Source organism: Varanus komodoensis, unplaced genomic scaffold (assembly GCF_004798865.1).
Source record: "Varanus komodoensis strain SLA01 unplaced genomic scaffold, ASM479886v1 scaffold22, whole genome shotgun sequence".
NCBI lineage: Eukaryota > Metazoa > Chordata > Lepidosauria > Squamata > Varanidae > Varanus > Varanus komodoensis.
In genome coordinates this window covers 16533154-16554769 of record NW_025335606.1, presented here as the reverse complement: position 1 = coordinate 16554769, position 21616 = coordinate 16533154, and the positions used below count along the sequence as shown (strand labels likewise).

Here is a 21616-nt window from a genome sequence, read left to right as displayed (position 1 = left end):
GACAGCACATACTATATTATATGTTAAAGTTGTGAAAATAATTTAGTGACTTTTATCTTTTTTAGACATTTGCACAACAGAGAGGCCACACTTCACCATCTACTAAATACGCTTTAAAAAACAGGAAATCACAGGATAACCATTTCAGCTCTGATCTTAAGAGTGTCCCTATTATGCCTAACGCAGAATTTGCCTTCTTCACAGCTGCTGCACAATGGGCTGGCATTTCCATCGAGCTGCACCCCACAACCTCAAGATCCCTTTCTCAATCAGTCACACGAGCTCAGACCCCATCAGCAGATCCTTGGGATCGCTTTGCCTCCACGTGCATCACGGTGGCCTTGCTCACACTGACCCGCATTTGCCATTTTGATCGCCTCCTCCTCGGTGGGAGAGATCCGTCTGGAGCGCCCCTCACTGCCCCTCCCGGTTTAAGTAACGGGGAGCCTCAGCCCCCCTGGGCTCCCCGCTGAGCACTGCCGGACCCGTTCAAAAGCGCTGCTTTCAATACAAAGCCCTGCAGGGCGCAATGTTTACATCCCTCTTCCTCCTCACGGCCGCCATACATTCGGTCAGCCGCCCTCCCGGCTCCATCGCGGCGGGCGCCTCCTGCGCTGCCCAGCCGTGGGGGCCGCCCGCCAACCCTCCCCGCCCTCAGCCGCGGCTGCGAGCGCGGCGCCTTCCCCCGGGCGAGCTCGAGCAAGCCCCTCGCCGAGCGGCTGCTCCTGTGCTCTCGCGAGATCGGGCGAGGTTTCCGGTGTTGTGACTGCGGGGCTGTAAACATGGCGGTGAGTCTCCGTGCTCGCTCGCTGAGGCACCTCCGTATCCGAGGTGAGGAGAACGCTGGGCTCGGCCTACGGGCCTGCCGGGAAGTGGGTAGGGGGAAGGAGAGGGGACGGGGTCGCCCCACTCCCGCCGCAGCGTCCCGCTCCACGGCCGCCGCGACTCGAGCCTCGCCTTCCCTCTCGCTAACCCGGTCGCCTTTTCTTTTCTCTCCTCCTCCCCGCTTTCCCCACACAGGCCGGAACGACAGTGGCGAGGAGAACGTCCCCCTCGATCTCACCCGAGGTAATGGAGGGACCCAGTTGGGCATGGGGTGGGGACGGCGCAGCGAGATCCTCCCTCCAGACTCCCGGTTTCTTTCTTTCCGATCCTAGTGGGTGCTTTCAGGATGAGGGGTAAATGGAGCCTGGGATTTGGGGTGGGAGGTGGGAGACAGGAGGCCTGTCTGTGAATCCTTCCCCGGCTTCAGAGGAAGGGAAGAGTCAAAGAAAGGGTCAGCATGTCCCTTTCTGGTACCAGCCACCCCATCTTTTAAAATTATGGAGTGGGAAACGCTCTACATACATCCCCGCACCCCAAGAGCAAGAGTGCATTTATCTAGGAATGAGCCCAGGAGAACCCACTGGGCCGTGCTTGGATAAACATGGACAGGATCAGGCACTCAGTCACTTGGGAGTCAGCCCCCGTACCATTCAGCGAGTCTTCTGGGATGAAAATGGAGAGGTTGTCCCTGCGGGGTTAATCGCTTCGCCAGTGCTTACGGGCTACTCCTCCCCTTTCCGAGTTATTCTGTGACAAAGTAGCACCCAACCCCCCCCCCCCCGGTCTTTCTACCTGTCCTGTTCGTTTTATCACTTCCCCATGGTGGAAGGCATTTTCACCTTTCAAAACTGAAGCAATTTGGCATAGAGTTTGAATGGTGAAAAGAATAGGAGGGAACGGAGCCTATATGAAATGGTGAAGAGCTAACTGGCAGTTTAAGAAAACCACAGGCTATACCAATACTGGGTTTATAGTGGTGGTGTTGGTGGTGGTGTTACATGGAAAGAGAAAAAATCTAAGGCACAAGACAAGGTGGTGGCAGCAGATCTCACTCTGGTGAGCTGTTTGCTAAGACTGTTGTTTCACATGGGGGAAGGGGGAGAAGGGGAGCATGAGAACAACAAGCAACTGATGGATTATTGGCAGGTATGTTGCTCTCTCCACTCCCTAGACTTGTTTTGTACTGTCTGTCCCACAGCAGGTTCATTATTTACTGGCTGCAGATGGGGCTGTTAACAGCATTTGATTTTCTCTGAGGTTGGACTCTTATAGCCAGCAATATGTAAATCCAATAATCTTTCCAAAGGCATCCTGTTTCCTCCTACAGTGTGCTTACAAACTGATTCTATGCTGTCAATGATCTGTTTGGAAATAGTCCATCAGTGCTTGAGCTTGATGACAGTTACACTTAAACTCATGCTTGTTTGTCCTTATCGGCAAGCTAACTTCAAATATGACTGTGGCCCTTAAGATAAAGTGGAGGCTCTAATTCTCTTCATTGTGACAGTTCTGAACAATTTTTGGATTCTTCCTAGAGTTGCCATGGAATGTGTTTCATAATTCAGTTATAGGCACATGTATACTCATTTTTTGTAAAGAAATATACAGGACTGTAGTGAAGTATGCAGCTTATTAATGGTTGGCATACCATGTAAATTTAGAATAGCTCACTGGTATACAGTGTGGCACATATTTCATTGCTTGTTTTTACCTTGTTTATTTAGAAGATTTAAATTCTAGCTTTTGATTTTAAAAATCCCCAAGGCATTCACAGAGATCAAAGTAATAAGTGCATGCATACTCAAGCCAGAGGTCAGAGTGTGCTTCCCTACAGCTCTACATCCTAGGGCAACTAGTTGAAACAGAGTGTTCTGGGAGGCAGTGGGAAGGCATATTTCCTACAGCTGCTCCTTCATCGGCCAGTTGATGGAGCCAAGGTATTTGTATATTAAATTGCATTTGTTTTTCACCTACTTTCTGTTTGTGTGAAGTCCAAGGTGGCTTACATTTTCCTCATCCACTTCATTTTATTCACACAACGCCAACTCTGTGAGGTAGGTTAGGCTGAGATTAAATGGCTGGTCCAAAGTCACCCAGTGAGCTTCATGGCGGGGTGGAAGCTAGAACCCAGATCTTCCAGGTCCCCGGTCCAACATACCTTACTCTGATATTTTTTCTTGTGAGCCAAACCGTACAACTCTTACTGGCCTGAAATAATCTGCCCAGAGGAAATGATTCTCTTCAGCTCTGCAGTCCCAGAGCAACTAAATATTGTATTAATATGTAAACAGTGTTTACGTTTTAAATATAACATAAAGGAGGGATATTTACTATGATTAAGAGTGCTATATTTTATGGTTCCCAAATCCTTTGTATGACAGATAACTAAGTACTTATCCTGTACTTATGACAGGATTCTTGGTATGCTTATTTAAACAAGTGACCTGTTTTCAGAAAAAAATAAAGCAAAAGTAACTGGCAAAATAATTTACAGTACAAAGGATGACAGAACACTGGTATGAAAGCACATTATGAATTTCAATATGTTTTCAGTCTAGCATTCAGTTGTGAGTATCAGCCAGATGATATCCATGTGGGAAGGGGCAGTGTTATTCATACCACGCATGTAGTTCCTCTTGACATCTCTGGAATGATTTGGGACTTCATCATGGGAAATCAATTCCCATTCTGCCCCAGTAATACCTGAACTGGGGATAAGTTAAGTCAGAAGATGGACTTTGATGTATGTTCTAATATTATAGTTCAGGGTTGGAATTTAAAGGTCAGTCACTTTTCTTAGAAAATTAATAGTTCATCAGTCTCTAGTTTTCATAATACTTGATTTTCTAATTATGAAATGAAGCTTATGTCATCTGTATGCTGTGCTTGAAAGTTACGGGGATGCTGAAAATTCCTTTCTTATGAAAGAACTTTTATTTCTTTTGTACCAGTGTGATCCTGCTTCCTTTCATGTTGTATTAATGCTGCTGTTAGCCTGAACAAATAGGGACATCATTTTAACAACATGTGGCATTTTGTTGCTCCATCTATTTCTCTGAAGGTGTGTCAGTAAATTAGCCTGTATATGCATTTTCAGAAAAATAGATTAACTTGTTAACCATCCTGTGTGCATTGGCATAACTGTTCTAAAACTAACAAAGGACTAACTAGTCTTAATGAGTGTCTCTTAATATCTGAAAATGAGCTCCGCTATCTGTGTTTGTGCAGCCAGTTCAGTCATCCTTGAATAATAGGCCCTAAATGCATTTTCAGCCTCTGATCTGTTTTTACTTTCAAGAGGTGAATAGGAGGTTGAAGAAAGCTCAGAATGATTCAGCAGCATGTGGCAGGATGGAAACCTTGCCTCCTCTTTATAATCCCTGGATAAGTAATCCATATAAACAGTAGTGGGGTTGTATCTCAGTAGAATTCTTACATTGCTTCACACAGTATGTGAGAGTGATAGTTGAGTACTTGCTAGTAATTAGAACATTTGACCCTGCTTCTGTGGTTTTGTGCTAAGAGGAAATTTGTTCCTGAGACATGGATGTGCTGTTCCCCTTTCAGTTCTTTCTTCAGACAAGGTCCCTGAAGTATAGAAATAAGATGTAAGTTACTTGCATATTACTCTCATTATTTCAAGTCATGTGCTGTGTTGCCCGGAATTCCATCAAGCAGACCTGCATAATATGTGACCCATCAAGGGCCATGCATTGTGGCTTCCAGATGCATGGAAATCAAAGTTGACTGAACTCCCAGTTAACAGACTTGTTAGGCAAGTGGGCTGCAGTAAGCTCAGTAGATCCAAAATTTGACAGCTGTTTCTGGGAAAAATACAGGGATCTGTGAAGAGTAGAGAAAAACTGGAAAACAATTATTTATTTATTTATTTATTTATTATTTATTTAAAGCATTTTTATGCCCCCCATCGCAGAAAAAAGTGGCTGAAAAACTTGCAGTTTCTTGTTTTTGTAGTATCAGTGGAATCCAGCTTCTGAATATTAAATGTTTATACTTGAGGTAGAGAGGTTATAATTTTATTGATTGCATTTTTGTACTGTTAGTAGTCAGAACATCACAATGTGAGTAGTGAACAGCACAGTTGTATGACTCCTAGTTAGCATGTAGATGGCCATATATTTTTTTTGGGATTCCAAATGATGAGACTGAAAAACTGCTGTAGCCTAGTAGCTGGTGATCTTCACTTGGACATTGTCCGCTTACTCGCACAGTACAGAAAGAGCAATATTAGCTGCTTCTCAGAGATGGTAAGAATGACCCAAAAAGAGTTTTCGGGAGTATTTTGAAAGGACAGGAGGAGGCTAGCACTGCCATGATACAACATACCTTGGTGCTATTACACTTCAAAGTGCTGCACTTAAACAGTTGAAATTGGTTGTTTTGCGTGCTTGAAAAGTGAGACAAGTGCTGAGGCATCCTTTCCTTCTGCATTTCTCCCATAGGATGCCTGTAATCCCCATAGGGCTGCACAGTAATACTTCCGAGTAATATTTTATAAGAATGTAGTGCAGGAACCCACAGTTTTATTTTCAACTTTTATTTATCTAAATCTGATTACTTGGATATCTGTCACATCAACAGTGTGTCCAAAAATGAGCATGAATATCTTATTCAGAAATGAAAATGGGAATCTTGTCCAGAAAATGAACATGAATTACTTCATAGGTTTAAAGTGTACAAAATGTGTTTATTTTAGTGTGAGTTGTATGACTCTTAAATCTCTTCAAGTTTAAAACTTGCCTGTGGATGACATAAAGAATATGCAGTGTTCCAAATGAATGATCATGGTTTAATGTTTTTAAATGTGTTGTCAGCAACTATGCACAGAGTTCCAATGTGGTTGCAATCATTGTCCAGAAATCTCTTTCTGACAGTCCCATTTGGGGCCAAGGACAGTGTGAGAAACTTCTTACCCAAGTTACTTGTGTATTGCAGACAACTTCAATAAGGAGCAGTGGGTGGATGTCTTGCTTCATTCCAGGCAGGACGAGAACCCATACATCTGTGGAGCTCTTTATGTGTGTTACAGGACTCAGAGAAGCCTTACAGCCAGCCAAATTTTTTTGATGGTTGACTATTGTAATAGACCGTTACAGTTGTTGTTCTAAAGAGTATAGGAAGCTGCCCTATACCAGGTTAAACTATTTGCCCAAGTAGTCCATTGCTATCTTAGTTAACTAGCAGCAGATTTCCACAGCGTTGGGGAGAAGTGTTTCCCATTGAGAACAGGAGCTTTATTGCATGCCATAAATACATATGGCTTTTTTATTCAGTGTATGTGTTACTGTTCAGCTAGGCAAGGCAATTTGGAATTAAATACTGTAACTTACAAAGGTGCTATGTCAAGAAGTACAATCACTAGTTGAATTCAAGTATGTATTATAATTCTTGTTTCCTCTGTTCAGGGCATGATTAAATGCTTCTTAAAGGTTGCTTATTGTACTGATTAAATCTAAAACAATAAAAAGTGACAAGAATTTCTGCTATTTTCTGTGAGATGTCTAATTGCAGTTCCAGAGATAATCTTGCAAACCTGCAGCACAAAAAAAGCTTATTTGGAAGCACATTAAAGAGTTCTATTAGGGCTCAGAATATACTTGCTATTTACCATCCATAGTCAGTTTAGTATCTCCCAGCCCTACATGGCCCTGAGAGAAAATTTCATGTTCCTAGACATCATGGTGACCACAAATCTGTTTCTTTTCTCCCCTTCTCCCTGCCCCAGACTTTAAACAAACCTGAAAGATTGATTATATCAGATGGTTGCGATGTTAAGAGAGACAAATTCTAAATGTGCATTCCTGATGAAAACCCTGTCAGAGTCAAATGTTGCTTGATATAATGCCAGCTGACATGAATGTCTGCTTTAAAATTAATAGACTGAACAATGCGCAGTGGAGGGCCTTAGGACATTGTAGAGCTCAAATAAGTGAATCTATAGGTTATAATTCCAGTTTTAAAAAAGCTCTTGCATGCAGTTCATGTGGTCAAGCCAATATGTCCTTTTGTTGGTGTAAATATGAGTCGGTTGTATGATTGATTGTCTTTAGAGAAAGATAGTGGCATTTATATTTTCCAGAATCACAAGCGGTTAAATGTGATATGGCTTATGAATTGCTTTGCAGGTTAGTGTTGCTGCTTTTAATAATTTTTATCTTGTTTTCCCCCTAAATGGTGAAAGATGGCTTACAATGAAATATTAAAAACTATGATGTTTATCAGATGCTCATCACTGTGAATGTGCAAAATACCTTCACTGTGGCACAAATGTGAAGCAAACAAAAGCAGACTGGCACTTGTTGGTTGCATAAGAGTTCCTTTCCTGATGAGTGCTTTTGCCAAAGCAATACTTGAAGCATCTTTGACAGCACTTAGGAGTCTTCTTGAATAATTCTCCATCCACTTTGATCATCTAGATCCTGAAATGTCAGCCTGTTCTTCCTGGCAAAACTGCTGCAGCCCTGTTAGGTCGAATGGGGACAAGTCTTGCCACAGAGTCTCTGTCAGATTGAGATCTGAGTTTTGAGTGGGATAGTCTAAGAGATTCAGGTTATTATTTTGAAACCACTCCAGTGTTACTTTGACTGTGTGTTAGAGTTACTAGCTGTATTCATACATGATGACAAGCCATGCAGGAAACAATCCAGACAGGACTTGTCATGTGTGAATACAGCATGTGTGAAGCACTATCCATTTAGTTTCTATGAAAGATCAGTCTGATTTAGGGATTCTGCACTTCACCATTGCTTGCCATTATTTGAGACCCCAGTTGCCATGTTTTTCCTTGGTTCCATATTTTCACCAGTGAGTATGGTAGTGAGAGCACATGGCTGCTTCAGATGCTCCAGTCTCCATTTTCTGCAGGCCTGTTTTATGTAGTGGCTGCTGAGTTGCTGCTGTTTTATCTAGTGGCTGCTGACAGTGCTGTGACTGCCTGCCTCCATGCCCCCTTTCTTCCTTGCTGGCACATATCTTTCTGGTGCCAGCTGTCAAGATGCTCCACCACTGCAGTGCCCTACCCCACCCCACTGCCCCAACGCCTTGTCACAGCAGCAGGATCTTGCTGGCAGCAGAGCATTGCACTGCACCCCCTCCAGAGCAGTGGTCACAGAGACAACTGTGCTTGGGGTTCCTGCCTGGTTGCTGCCCTGTACTGGAGAAGCTCTGTGAAGTGGCACTGTGCCACTGGGAGACCACTGGCTGACAAATGTAGTATAGTAACAATTAATTATAAGATGTGAGGCATTGTTGTTGTTGTTGTTACTTCTGGTAGTTCTCGGTCCACATACTGCTGGAGCCCAGCTTGTAGGATTTTGGGCATAACTTTGCTAGCATGTGAAATGAGTGCAATGGTGCGGTAGTTTGAACATTCTTTGGCATTGCCCTTCTTTGGGATCGGAATGTAAACTGACCTTTTCCAGTCCTGTGGCCATTGTTGAGTTTTCCAAATTTGCTGGCATATTGAGTGTAGCACTTTCACTGCATCATCTTTTAGGATTTTGAATAGCTCAGCTGGAATACTGTCACTTCCGCTGGCTTTGTTGTTGCTCAGACATCCTAAGGCCCATTTGACTTCACATTCCAGGATGTCTGGCTCCAGGTCAGTGACCACTTCATCATGGTTATCAGGGACATTAAGCTCTTTCTTGTATAGTTCTTCTGTGTAATCTTGCCAGCTCTTCTTAATCTCCTCTTCTGCCTCTATTAGGTCCCTGCCATTTTGGTCCTTTATCATGCCCGTCTTTGCATGAAACGTTCCCTTCATATCTCCAATTTTCTTGAAGAGATCTCTGGTCCTCCCTATTCTATTGTTTTCTTCTATTTCTTTGCACTGTTCATTTAAGAAGGCATTCTTATCTCTTCTAGCTATTCTCTGGAATTCTGCATTCATTTGTTTGTATCTTTCTCTTTCTCCCTTGCCTTTCACTTCCCTTCTTTCCTCAGCTATTTGTAAAGCTTCCTGAGACAGCCATTTTGCTTTCTTGCATTTCTTTTTCTTTGGAATGGTTTTAGTTGCTGCCTCTTGTACAATGTTGCGAACCTCCGTCCATAGTTCTTCAGGCACTCTGTCTATCAGATCTAATTCCTTAAATCTATTTCTCACCTCTACTGTATATTCATCAGGGATATGATTTAGGTCATACCTGAGTGGCCTAGTGCTTTTCCCTACTTTCTTCAATTTAAGCCTAAATTTTGCAACCAGAAGCTCATGATCTGAGCCACAGTCAGCTCCTGGTCTAGTTTTTACTGACTGTATAGAACTTCTCCATCTTTGGCTGCAGAGCACATAGTCAATCTGATTTCTGTGTTGACCGTCTGGTGATGTCCATGTGTAGAGTCATCTCTTGGGTTGTTGGAAAAGAGTGTTTGCTATGACCATCGTATTCTCTTGACAAAATTCTACCAGCCTGTGCCCTGCTTCATTTTGTACTCGAAGACCAAACTTGCCTGTTATTCCAGTTATCTTTTGGCTTCCTACTTTAGCATTCCAATCCCCCAGGATGATAAGGACATCATTTTTTGGTGTTAATTCTAGAAGGTGTTGTAGGCCCTCATAGAACTGGTCAACTTCAACCTCTTCAGCACCATTGGTTGGGGCATAGACTTGGACTATTGTGATGTTGAATGGTTTGCCTTGGATTCGATCTGAGACCATTCTGTCATTTTGGAGATTGTATCCCAGTACTGCTTTTCCTACTCTTTTATTGACTATGAAGGCTAATCCATTTCTTCCGAGGGATTCTTGCCCGCAGTAGTATACCTGATGGTCATCTGAATTAAATTCACCCATTCCTGTCCATTTTAGTTCACTGATTCCTAAGATGTCAATGTTCAGTCTTGTCATCTCTTGTTTGAGCACATCCAGCTTACCTTGATTCATGGATCTTACATTCCAGGTTCCTATGGAGTATAGATCTTTGCAGCATCGGACTCTCCTTTCACCACCAGATGCATCAGCAACTGAGTGTCCTTTCGGCTTTGACCCAGTCGCTTCATTCTTTCTGGCACTACTAGTACTAGCCCTCTGCTCTTCCCCAGTAGCATACTGGACACCTTCCGACCTGAGGGGCTCATCTTCCGGCATCATATCTTTTTGCCTTTTGACACTGTCCATGGGGTTTTCATGGCAAGGATACTGGAGTGGGTTGCCATTTCCTTCTCCAGTGGAAGAAGTGAGGCATAACAACTATTGAAGCAACAAATATTTCTATGCCAAAGTATTACTTAGGTTGTCTTGGTGAACAGGGATGCTTTGATTTGATACTGAAAAGAATTCTATCTCCCTTTGGGGGGCATTCCATTGTTGAGGTATCATCATGGAGAAGGTCCTCTTTTGTATTCCTTTTGCTGATGGTGCTTAGAGTAGAATCCTCTCAAAGATATTGTAACATTCTGACATAATGATTCAGGAAAAGGTTTTCTTCAGATATTTAGGAACCGAGTTATTTAAGGATTTCTAGGTGATAATCGGGATTTTCAATTGAGCTCAGTAATGGGTAGGGATCCAGTGCAATTCTCTAAGAATTAAAGTGACATGCCTCCACATTCTTGGTCCACCAAGAATTCATAGTAGCAGCTGATGTGTTGAAAGGGGGAAACATGGGTTTTCTGGTGGGTAGGTAGAGCAGTTGGAGTCTGGAGAGGCCAGGATATGCACTATTCTGAAGTTTCTCTAGCCTTGTTACCTGCCTTCAAAAACAGTCCTGCTGGATGAACGAAAAAGCCTGTCAAATGAAATATGCAAGACTGGAGGATGGGGAAGTGAAGATTGCTGCCCACTCTGCACAGGATTACTGTGTCTCCAAGTTCAGGATTTATGGGCACTGCAGCAGGTTTCATAAGCAGATTTCTGCCTCACTCTTTTTCTTTCCAGCAGACTCAGATGAGACTTTAGAAGCACAGTCCTTTTATTAAAGCTTAACAAGTTATAAAACATATAGAGTAGCATTCTTTTTGAGATGTAGGAGAAACATCTGCCCATCTGAAGAGCTGAATCCAAACTGAAATGTTCCCTGAAAAGCTTTTGACTTCGCCCTCAGGTTGGCAGCAGCTGTTTGAGCAGTAGAAGGCAGGAACACCAGACATTTCTTAATTAGTCCACTTACTTCATCTGTCACTTCCTGACTGGGTCAAGGCACATCCCCGTCTCCCCCCATTCTGAAATGTTTCTCTCCTTTTCTAGTTCTCGCATGCTGCCTGAGAATCTTCACTAGGTAACCTTGAAACTGCCAAGTCATTTGCCCAATTTTGCCCCTCTTCCACCACCTCAGAATCACATGGATCTATCTGAACAGACTCGTATGTTAGAGCTGGACCCCCTTTCTTCATCAAGATTGCAGGTTGTGTATATTAAATCTAGGTTTAGTGTAATCTGAAACAATGTGTTTATTCATTCGTTCATTGCTTCATTGCCCAATTGCCAAAGCAGTCTGGGTAGTTTTTAAAAGTTAATAACAACAATATAAAAAAAGGCCATATTTCAAAATAAAAACATTTTAAAACCAAAAGAGTCATTTTAATGCCCTTAAAGTTTTCCTACATGCATTTTAACCCTTTATTTATACATTTTTATTCACACACTGATACCCTTCAATCTGAGGATAGAGAGGTACTAGAACAGGAGAAACCATCAACTTACAATTGGTGTTGGTGGATGCAGATTTTGGAGCAATCAAAAAATGGGGGGTACTGTAGAGTTTTTGGAGGGGGCAGAAGAAATTATGTTTGATAGGAACATAGGGAAGCTACAGTGAAGTGACATTAAAAAGCTGAATGTCTATGTGAAAACTTTTCTACTAATCTTCAAGGACACTATGCAAGATAATTGCTTCAACAGTTATGGTTGGGGAAATTGCTTCAAGTATTCAGAGTTTTGTATTCATTACACAATGTAACTGCAAAGTATGCACAGTGCCTTGATTTTTAGAAGATGTTCCATTGGATGTCATTAGAGTTCAGATGGTTGAGCTGTATGACCCAGAACCAGATGGGTGAGAAATTTACTCAGTTCATGGATGGTATTTTACAAATGCAGCAAAAGGCATAATTTATTATCAAACTCGTACAGTTGAAAAATGCACAAAATTAACTGTATACATTTCTAAAATGCAAATAAACATGTATCTGCCGATGGGAGAATGTGTCCTATAACTCATTTGTTTGAAAGATAGGCACAAATTATTTACAGATTTTTTCCTATTAAAAACCCTCAGATAAAACCAGCACAGACATGGAAATACGAAAAGGTAGAAATATGTAGAAATGAACCTGATGGATTTGCTTAATCCCTATATAGAACTGAAATTGTGCTTTATATAGCTTTATTTCATTCAGTTTTATGAAGTTGAATAGTGGCTTCACTGCAACACTTGTTGGTCCATTCATTGTATAGCACATTTTACAAAATGGTTTGCCTCCTTCTCAAAACAATTCACATAAAATCAAAGCATTTTACATTAGTAACAATGAAAGAGGAAAAATTTCCATTTCGTTCCATATCACAGTGACAAATCATGGGATGTTTCAGTGAGGATTCATGGGATACATGCTGTATGTGCTCTGCTTTTGCCTTCTGTAAATGACCTCTAATCAGCAATTGTCAGCATGACATGGAAACCATGGGCTGCTATGCCATTTAACTCCTAAATGACCCTGGGGTTAACCCATGGTGTTTTTGTTGGGTTAAGTACTGGGTTGCACTTGAACCAGTGATCTGGGTTTGCATGTCACACTGAGAACCTGATTACACCAGTTGAAGGTTCGCAAAAAAATGAGTGAAGGTTCCATGCAGGGCACATTCTATTCATGCAAATGATGTGTTAGATAATAGTTTATTCCCATAGTATGTGAATAATTTCAATCTGTTCTGGCTCTGGAGTTTTTCCTTCCGAATATTTCTGTAATATGTAGTATCGACGAGTTAAAATTTTGGATTTTCTCCTTACTGTTTCAAGTTAGAGCCTGAAACTCAAAGAAATGTGTACATGTCCACTTGTATATTTAGGTCACTTTTTTTTACCAAACGCTGGTAGAAAGTGCAGACCTCTTAATGGAAGACTTTTTTGTGTGCTTTAATACGTCTTTGTTTCTTGATTAGTCAAAAGGGCTGTGTTACTGGATTTCTTCCTTTGCAACTTCAAGCAAGTAGAAAAGCGACATGTTTCCCCTTTTCCCAGTGACTGGAGATGTGAATACCTGAGAAAAATGCTGAAAACTTTTGGAAAGAAACCATTTTTCCCTTGAAGATTTCTCCCTTTTTCCACATGAGAGAGAGAGAAGAAGAAAAAAAATGAAAATGAGAATGAAACATGAGCTGGGTTATGATACCCAGACTAAAGTACCTTTTTAAGCTTTGCTGAGAATGTGTAACATATTCCAGACATCTCTCTTGTGCCCTTCCAAGCTTGTCCCTTGCCCCATTTATTTTCAAAACTGAAATAAATAAAAAAGCTGCTGGAGGTGGGTGGGGCTAAAATGCTGCTGAGGGCAGTGCTGGCGTCCAGAGATAGCTTTATTTTTGATGCCTCAGAGAGTTAATTAATATTACTATTGTATTTCTACCCTGCATATTACATTGTATTTATACACTGCCTTTTTCCCTCTTCTGAGGCATATAAAATGATTACATAGTTCCATTTTATTCTCACAACAACCCTGTGAGGTGGATTGGGCTGAGAGTCTGTGACTGGCCCAAAGTCTCCCAGAGAACGCCATAGCTGAGTGTGGAAAAGAAACTAAATTTACTGGATTCCCAGTCCATCACACTTAACCACCACACCGCACTGGCTCTCTTAGTCAGTTAATTGTCTCTGACCCTCGTTATCAATTTGTGCAAAAAATTGTAAATTCAAAAGAGTAATTTTGTTTTGTGGCATTCAGACAAAAGAATAACTTTGTGGTTTGGAATTTAGACCCCATCTCTACCTTGTTCTTTTAGTCTCAGCAGATTGTTCCTAGTTGTTCTTGTTAATCGCGAAGTCGTCTCCAACCCATCGCGACCCCAAGGACAACATTCCTCCAGATCTTCCTGTCCTACACCTGTCATTAAGTCCACTTAAGCTCACGCCAACTGCTTCAGTGACACCATCTAGCCACCTCATTCTCTGCTGTCCCCTTCTTCTTTTGCCTTCAACTGTTCCCAGCATTAGGCTCTTTGCCAGGAAGTGAGAGGACTGGATGTCATGATCTTCGTTTTCTTAATGTTGAGTTTCAAGCCAACTTTTGCACTCTCCTCCTTCACCTGCATCAAGAGACTCTTTAGTTCCTCTTCACTTTCTGCCATTAGAGTGGTATCATCTGCATATCTGAGGTTGTTGATATTTCTTCTGGCAATCTTAATTCCAATTTGTGATTCATCTAGCCCCACCTTTCTCATGATGTGCTCTGCATATAAGTTAAATAGGCAGGGCGACAGTATACAGCCTTGCCAAACTCCTTTCTCAATTTAAACCAATCAGTGGTTCAGTGTCCAGTTCTCACTGTTGCTTCTTGACCCACATATAGATTTCTCAAGAGACAAATAAGATGGTTTGTTACTCCCATCTCTTTAAGAACTTGCCACAATTGGTTGTGATCCACACAATCAAAGGCTTTAGCAGAGTCAATGAAACAGAAGTAGATGTTTTCCTGGAACTCCCTAGCTTTCTCCATGATCCAGCGTATGTTGGCAATTTGATCTCTAGTTCCTCTGCCTCTTTGAAATCCTGCCTGTACTTCTGGTAGTTCTCGGTCCACATACTGCTGGAGCCTAGCTTGTAGTATTTTGAGCATAACTTTGCTTGCATGTGAAATGAGTGCAGTGGTGCAGTAGTTTGAACAGTCTTTGGCATTGCCCTTCTTTAGGATCAGAACTGACCTTTTCCAATTCTGTTGTTGAGTTTTTCAAATTTGCTGGCATATTGAGTGTAGCACTTTTACTGCATCGTCTTTTAGGATTTAGAATAGCTCAGCTGGAATACTGTCGCCTCAACCAGCTTTGTTGTTGCTCAGACTTCCTAAGGCCCATTTGTCATCTAAGGCAGAGGTTTTTCTGATCCTTTTACAAACTTGATTCTTTTAACTAGAGATGCCAAGAAATAAACCCAGTACCTTTCTCATATAAAAAATATACTGTAACACTAAGCTTCAGAACCACCAACATCATGTTAAATTTCTAGTTATGACAGAAAATGTTTCATATAAAGCTGGCACAAAGTTATTTTCTCCAGGATGTAATGATTAGGGGTATGCTGATGCTAGGACAGAAATAATTGAGGATTCTCTGCCTCTTTAATCCAATGATCAAAAACAGGTAAAGTTGGGCCTTTTTCCACTGACAAGCCATAGTTTGCACATTTTTAAAGAAATGCTAAGGATGTTTGTGGAAATGGTACTATATGTATACAGTTCCATAATTTGCATGTTTCATGGTATTTTCTGTGTTTTGCGTAGCTCAGTGAATTGGTTCTAGTGCAATTTGTGTAAAATCAGCTGTTTTGTGCAAATCAGCATCTGAGAAGAGGTTGGTCCTCTCATAGGATGACAGGACCTCTTGCTTTTTTTGTATGGTGATTTGTATAAATCAGCTGATTTTGTGCATGTATCCTAGGGCCTTGATTTTTGTGTTTTGAATGCTTAAAGGCAAAAGTTTACTAGTTGGCTTGGCCTGTACCATAGTTGGTGCTAGTGCAAGACTTGCAAACTGGAATTTGGGGTGGAAAATCCATCAAATTTTCATACACATTCTCCCATTGGATTGCTCACATTTCTCATTTGTTGTGATAAGACTTTTTGCTTTGTTAACACTTTGGAGGCAGACTTTATCAGTGAGATGTCAACAGAAGATGCCATATTTTCTATAACATTTTTTGTAATGTTTAAGGTCACTGTGCCAAGAGTTTTTTATTAGTTGCACAGAGAAGAAAAACATTGCTAGCTTTTGCTCAACATGCTCATTTTACTAAGTTAAAATGTTTTCCTTTTGAGGAGGCTTACTGAAGAAGCATCTAGTGTTCTGTGCATGAAAGCTATGAAATGAATGAATCTAGAGAATTCTTAGGCACTGGTAGCTGATACTTGGGATGTAACTCCATAGCCAAATCTTTGAAAGCTAGGTTAGTTTTTGCCAGTATTATGGTGAAAGCGCAAAACAAAAGAAAAAGAATCAGTTAAATGATAATTCCAGTGATGCTAAATTATAGGGAAGCAGCTTTTCCCATCAATTATATACTCTTAAAATTAAGGGTTATAACAAACTGTTAGTGGTACTTGCATCCCAACACCGCTCTCTTTAATCTTCCTTTGATTGTGGCTTGTATTACTTGCTCTTCAACTGGACGAAATGTTCTTTGGAAGGTGTTTTTTTCCCATAGTCATCCTGAACATTTCAAATGGGATGATTCCCCTAAATTCTGGTATAATAGGAAAGGAATTTCAGCCACAGTAGTAACATTGAATGACTTTAGTACATTGCTGCCTTCTGAATATTTAATTGCTGCCACTGCCTCATAGCAGTTCTCTACAGGGGTGATTTTATATAAAGTATAAGTTGGTAATTATGTTGACTTTTAGTTTGGTTAGAATGTTTATTTTGGCGCTTTTGGAGCAAAACCCACAAACTTGTTCATTAATAGGTGAATTCAGTTATTCAAACTGATGGTAAGCCTTCATAGCATTGCATTTGTCAGGTTGGATCTTAATAGAACCAGGTGCTAGTCCCCACTTGGCAGTGAAGCTTGTGGAACAAAGGTTGCACAACTGGTATCCTTTTGTGCCAGGTACAGCAGCACAGGCAAATGCTGCTACATGTGCAGCAGAAGAAGGATGTGACTTGTGCAGTGCATCAGACTTGATTCTTGGGGAGTACCCCACAAGTGCCAGGGGTATTTACCAGAGCCTTGGACTCAGGGCTGCAAGAAACAGTGAGGGAGCCAAACCCATGGAATCTGAGTCCCACCCCCAAAATGGATTCCTCACAAAATCTCTGAGATTTTATTTTCAGTAAAAAATACTGCTTGTCTGAGCAAGGACAATGACTTGTCTTTAAGCTATCAGCCTTCTGTCAAGTAATTGATGATCATCTTAGAAACAGAGCACACTTTAAGAGCATAATTTAGTTGGGGTTGTGGCTGGGAATTTTAGGACACTTTTTGTGTCTCAGCATGCAAGATTGTTTCCTGAGAAAGTCAAGAGAGAATGTTTTAGCTGACTGTCTCTTCAAGGGTGTTGCATGGACACAGTTTCTTTAAGTTGTGCCCACCAATGCCATATTTCTTTTGCAGACCCCTCTGATAACCTAAGAGAGATTCTCCAGAATGTGGCCAAATTGCAAGGGGTTTCAAATATGAGAAAACTAGGCCACTTGAATAATTTTACTAAGGTAAGAATTTTGATAACTGTATAAATATTTTTATTTACATCATGCTTATGAATTGAATCTAAAAACAGCATTAATGTTATGGAAAACTTGTGAATTAACAATGTATGAGGGGCGTTCAATGTATTCTCGGTATCAGCATAAAGAAAAAGGAATAATAAATTGAAATAATTTTTATTTTTCAATGTAATCCCCCATAACTTCAATACACTTACTACATCTAGAAATTAACTTTTCAATTCCCTGTAAAAAAAAAATACCCTTCCTCCTTGTCTAAAAAAAATGTGTGTTAATTGCCGCCTTGAGCTCTTCATCATCGGAAAATCGCTTTCCAAGAAGATCTTTTTTTAAATTCTTGAATAGGTAGTAGTCACTGGAGGCCAGGTCCAGGCTATAGGGTGGGTGGTTTATTTCTCAAAACCATAGTCTCTCACAGCAGCCTTCGAAACACATGCTGTGTGAACGGGCACATTGTCGTGAAGAAGCAACACACCTGCGGTCAGTTTTCCCCGCCTTTTTTCTTTAATTGCTTCTCTTAAATTATGCAGAGTGGTTGCGTAAGATGCTGCATTTATGGTTTCACCTTTTTCCGTGTACTCAATCAATAAAATTCCCTTTGAGTCCCAAAACACTGTGGGCATGATTTTTCCGGCTGATGGAGTGACTTTGAATTTCTTCAGAGGGTCAACACCATTTTTTTGCCACTGCATGGACTCCTGCTTACTTTCATGGTCATAGTGATGAACCCAACTTTCATCTCCAGTAACAATCTGGTCGAAAATATTCGATGAATCTTCACCACAGAGCTCTAAAAACTCCTTACAGCACTTGATTCACACTTGTTTCTGAGGCGCCTCATGAGCATTTGTGGCACCCATCTTGCACAGATCTTTGAAAGGTTAAGATGGTCATGAAAAATAGTAAATATGGTACCAACAGATAGGTTTGTCATCTCTGCTAACATTTTGATTTTTATTCGGGCATCTTCCAATACAAGTTTCTCAGTTTTTTTCACATTTTCTTTCGTAGTGGTGGTAACCGGCCTACCTGAGTAAGGGTCGTCTTCAATGCTTTCTCTGCCCCTTTTAAATTCACTTGACCACTTTTGAAAAGTAGATAATGAAGGTGCAGAGTCTTGGTAAATGGCCAACATCTCTTCATGAATGATTTTTTGACTTTTTCCTTGTTTTGTAAGGAACTTAATCAGAGCATTGTGCTCGATTTTCTTCGGCATTGTTGCATCAGTCATCATGGTTGACTTTCACTGAAGATTACTAGGGAACTAATGATCACAATTATTTGAAATTTTGCATATATACCCTCGGATAGTGTCATTAGCTAATGAAATAATTAAATTACCCACTTCAATAGCAAATCAGCCCAATACCGAGAATACATTGAACGCCCCTCGTATTAATGGAATGATAAAGGACTCAAGAATCAGTGTACCATTTCAGGAATGTTAGCCTGCTGCTTTCTAATTCATCATTTACAAAGTTCCTAATACAACTACTTGAGCAAGAATTTTAATACAGTGGGAATGAACAGTACCGAATACTTTCAGTCAGAAGAGTTGAGGTTCATATTTTATGAAGTTTAAATTATGTTAGCATAATTTATGGATTATTATTTCAAATGTTGATGGAAATGGTAAGAGCGTAAGATTTTGAACAAATGGAAAGAAATACTGAGCATGCTATTCAAGCTTGCCTGAGCACCTGCCAGTGCCAGCTGCTCCACAAGTGCCCAGGCAATATGTGGCATTGGTAGATGTCCCCTACTATTATCACAAGCTATTTCTGCTTGCCATGGCATTTTATTCCTTTAACTTTGGTGTGAGGGACCACAATTTTGATGGAGATTTGTAGTTATAACATATGAGCTACATGAATTGACATTGATAGCTATGAATGCCAATAGTATTGAAACAGCATACATTCAGTTTAGACTGTGACCTATTGATTTTAAATAGTAATTGGCTGTAATAAGGAATAAGTAAGTTTCTCATCAAACTGTAGCTAATAGAGATTACCTGACCTAATTAAAAAAAGCTGTGCCTATAAAATTTGTTGGACAAGGTTAGATTTGAAAACATGACAGAATTTCTTCAATCATAAATGGTTGGATAAACAACCATGTATTTTTGGGGAGTGTGATTAGTGAGGCTGTTTGCCCACATCCATTGTGCTGAACAGCGCAGGAAAGCTCTGACCCTGGAAAGCAGACCTTAAATTCTGGGGTTGAAATAACTAAAAGAACAGCCATAGGTTCAAACTCTGAGTTATTTCTCCCATAACAGCCCCAAACTTATGAGTTTATATGTCACTGCGAACAAACCAGCAGGAGCTCAGCGGGTGATCTTACAGGCCAGATAGAAACATATGGGACAAGGCGTTCCTTCAGCTAACTTAGGCCCAAGCTGTTTAGGGCTTTCAACTGCCCAACTTCAGCTGGCAGCCAGTGCAACTGAAAGAGGACTGGTGTGATAGGGTCTCGTGAGCCAGTCCCCATTGGCAGCCCTACTGCACTATTTATTTATTATGATGTCATCAATTCTAATTTAAATACTATCTTCAGTTTTTGTGTTTTGAGTGAAGATTTGTTATTGTATTAAAATTCTGAGTTAGAATTATTTTATGTAACTGAAGCCTGGAAATAAATATTCCAGTGTACCAGCGTCCCAGTCTCAGGAGGACTGCTTTTTTTCAGTACTTTTGGAACAGGAGTATTGGTATTTAGACCTTTCAGAATAAAGGAAATTTCAGGAGGGTTCCATTTCAGAAGTGGAAAAGTGTATCTTCCTCTTGGATTTTTTTCCTACAGTTAGACTCATGTGTTGAACTGCTGTCTATTGATGGTTAACTTGTTAACCATTAGACATAAGATTGAACATCAGATAGGGCCTTTTTTCCTTAAAAGTAGCTTTTCTTTTCTTGAAAATAACAATGGTAGGAATTTTCATTTATATGTTTCTTTGTATATCTCTGTACTTGAGTTTTTTTAAAAAATCTTACATATGTATCATGCCTTTTCTTCCTACAAGAAAGGCAGTGTGGCTTACCCAATGGTTTTCCTCTCCATTTTATCCTCACAGCAATCCTAGGTTAGTTGGTAGGTAGTTTAATCAGTGACTGGCCCAGGGTCATTCAGTGATCTTTTGGGCTGAGCATAGACTAGAATTCAGATCTTCTGAGTCCTGGACCAGCAGTCTATTCACTATACTAAACTGACTTAATCTCCATGCTGGGACCACATTTTGTAATGCCAAGTATAAGAAATATTCTGAGAATGGAAAGTATTTTAACATAGTTTAGTGGAATGCTTATAATGTTTGTATTATAAGCATTGCCTTTCTCTGCGTGGTTCCCAATCTATAGAATGCGCTCCCCAGAGAGGTCCGCCTGGCGCCGTCGTTATATGTTTTTCGGCGCCAGGCCAAGACCTTTTTATTTAAATGGAATTTTAATTGTTAGCTTATTTATTGATTTTATATCTTTGGCCAGGGCATTTCCAATTATATTGTTTCTATATGATTATATGTATTTATTGTTGTAAGCCATCCTGAGGCTTCGGCGAATGGGGCAGCATAGAAGTTTACTTACCAACCAACCAAATAAATAAATAAATAAATACTGTTTAAAAATTATAAGCTTCTGATTTATCACTGCTTATACAGGTATTAGAGAGCCACAATTAGCTTCATCTCACTGGCCTGTCTGTATTATGCATGCATTTATATTCAAATGTTTGTAGTATAGATAGGATTTGTTTTTTTTGCTTGTTCACCTAAAAAGTGTAATGAGTGAACTGCAGAAGAATCAAGGCTAAGAATATGTATGTTTGGTACTTCTGTGAAATCTTCCTAGGTAGCTGCCTTTTTGGAAAATTATGTATAGCATGAAAAGGGAAAAACACTTTGAACTTTTATCCTTTTTATTCATTGTTATCCTCAAACAGCTTTCACTGAATACAGGTTACAAGCTTTTAGAGCACTTGTGTAATGTAATTGTTTGAAGTGTATCTCAAGAGCTAAATCTTCTATTTAGGGGAAAGATAGAGGGAACTAGTGATGTGATCTCTCAGACATGTGAATGTCACACAGTTGTGTCTCACTTGACTTGATTTCAGTATATCAAGTAACAAGCATAACTAACTGCTGACTATCAGAAACATAAATATATTTGTAGAATTTTTTAACCCATTTCTACAATATACCTAGCAAGCAGCTGTATACTTTTAATTTATAATTTCTTAGACAATGTTCAAGCAATGCAGTTAATATGAGTCCTTTTACACAGGCAGTTATTACTATAGTACAAAAGTGCAAAAAAATTAGTTGATGTATGGAATCAGTTTTGATATTTTTAAATGTTAGAAAGTTGAATCAAAAAAACCTCCCTTACATGTTTATGCCCA

General features: G+C 40.4%; 1 protein-coding gene across 6 annotated transcripts in view; it reads left to right on the top strand.

Annotated features, from left to right (window-relative positions):
- The first annotated feature begins 755 nt into the window (after positions 1 to 755).
- RICTOR (RPTOR independent companion of MTOR complex 2) overlaps positions 756 to 21616 on the top strand; it is a 90291-nt gene continuing 69430 nt past the window's right edge. For 4 of the 6 annotated variants that reach the window (XM_044431587.1, XM_044431586.1, XM_044431585.1 and 1 more), the window contains exons 1-3: positions 757 to 831; positions 1021 to 1068; positions 17106 to 17203. In XM_044431587.1, the coding sequence (XP_044287522.1) occupies positions 783 to 831; positions 1021 to 1068; positions 17106 to 17203 (195 nt within the window). In that variant the 5' untranslated portion in view covers positions 757 to 782. Of the gene's footprint in view, positions 832 to 1020; positions 1069 to 4392; positions 4434 to 17105; positions 17204 to 21616 lie in introns of those variants that run through there. The other 2 variants (XM_044431584.1, XM_044431589.1) reach the window with 2 other exon arrangements.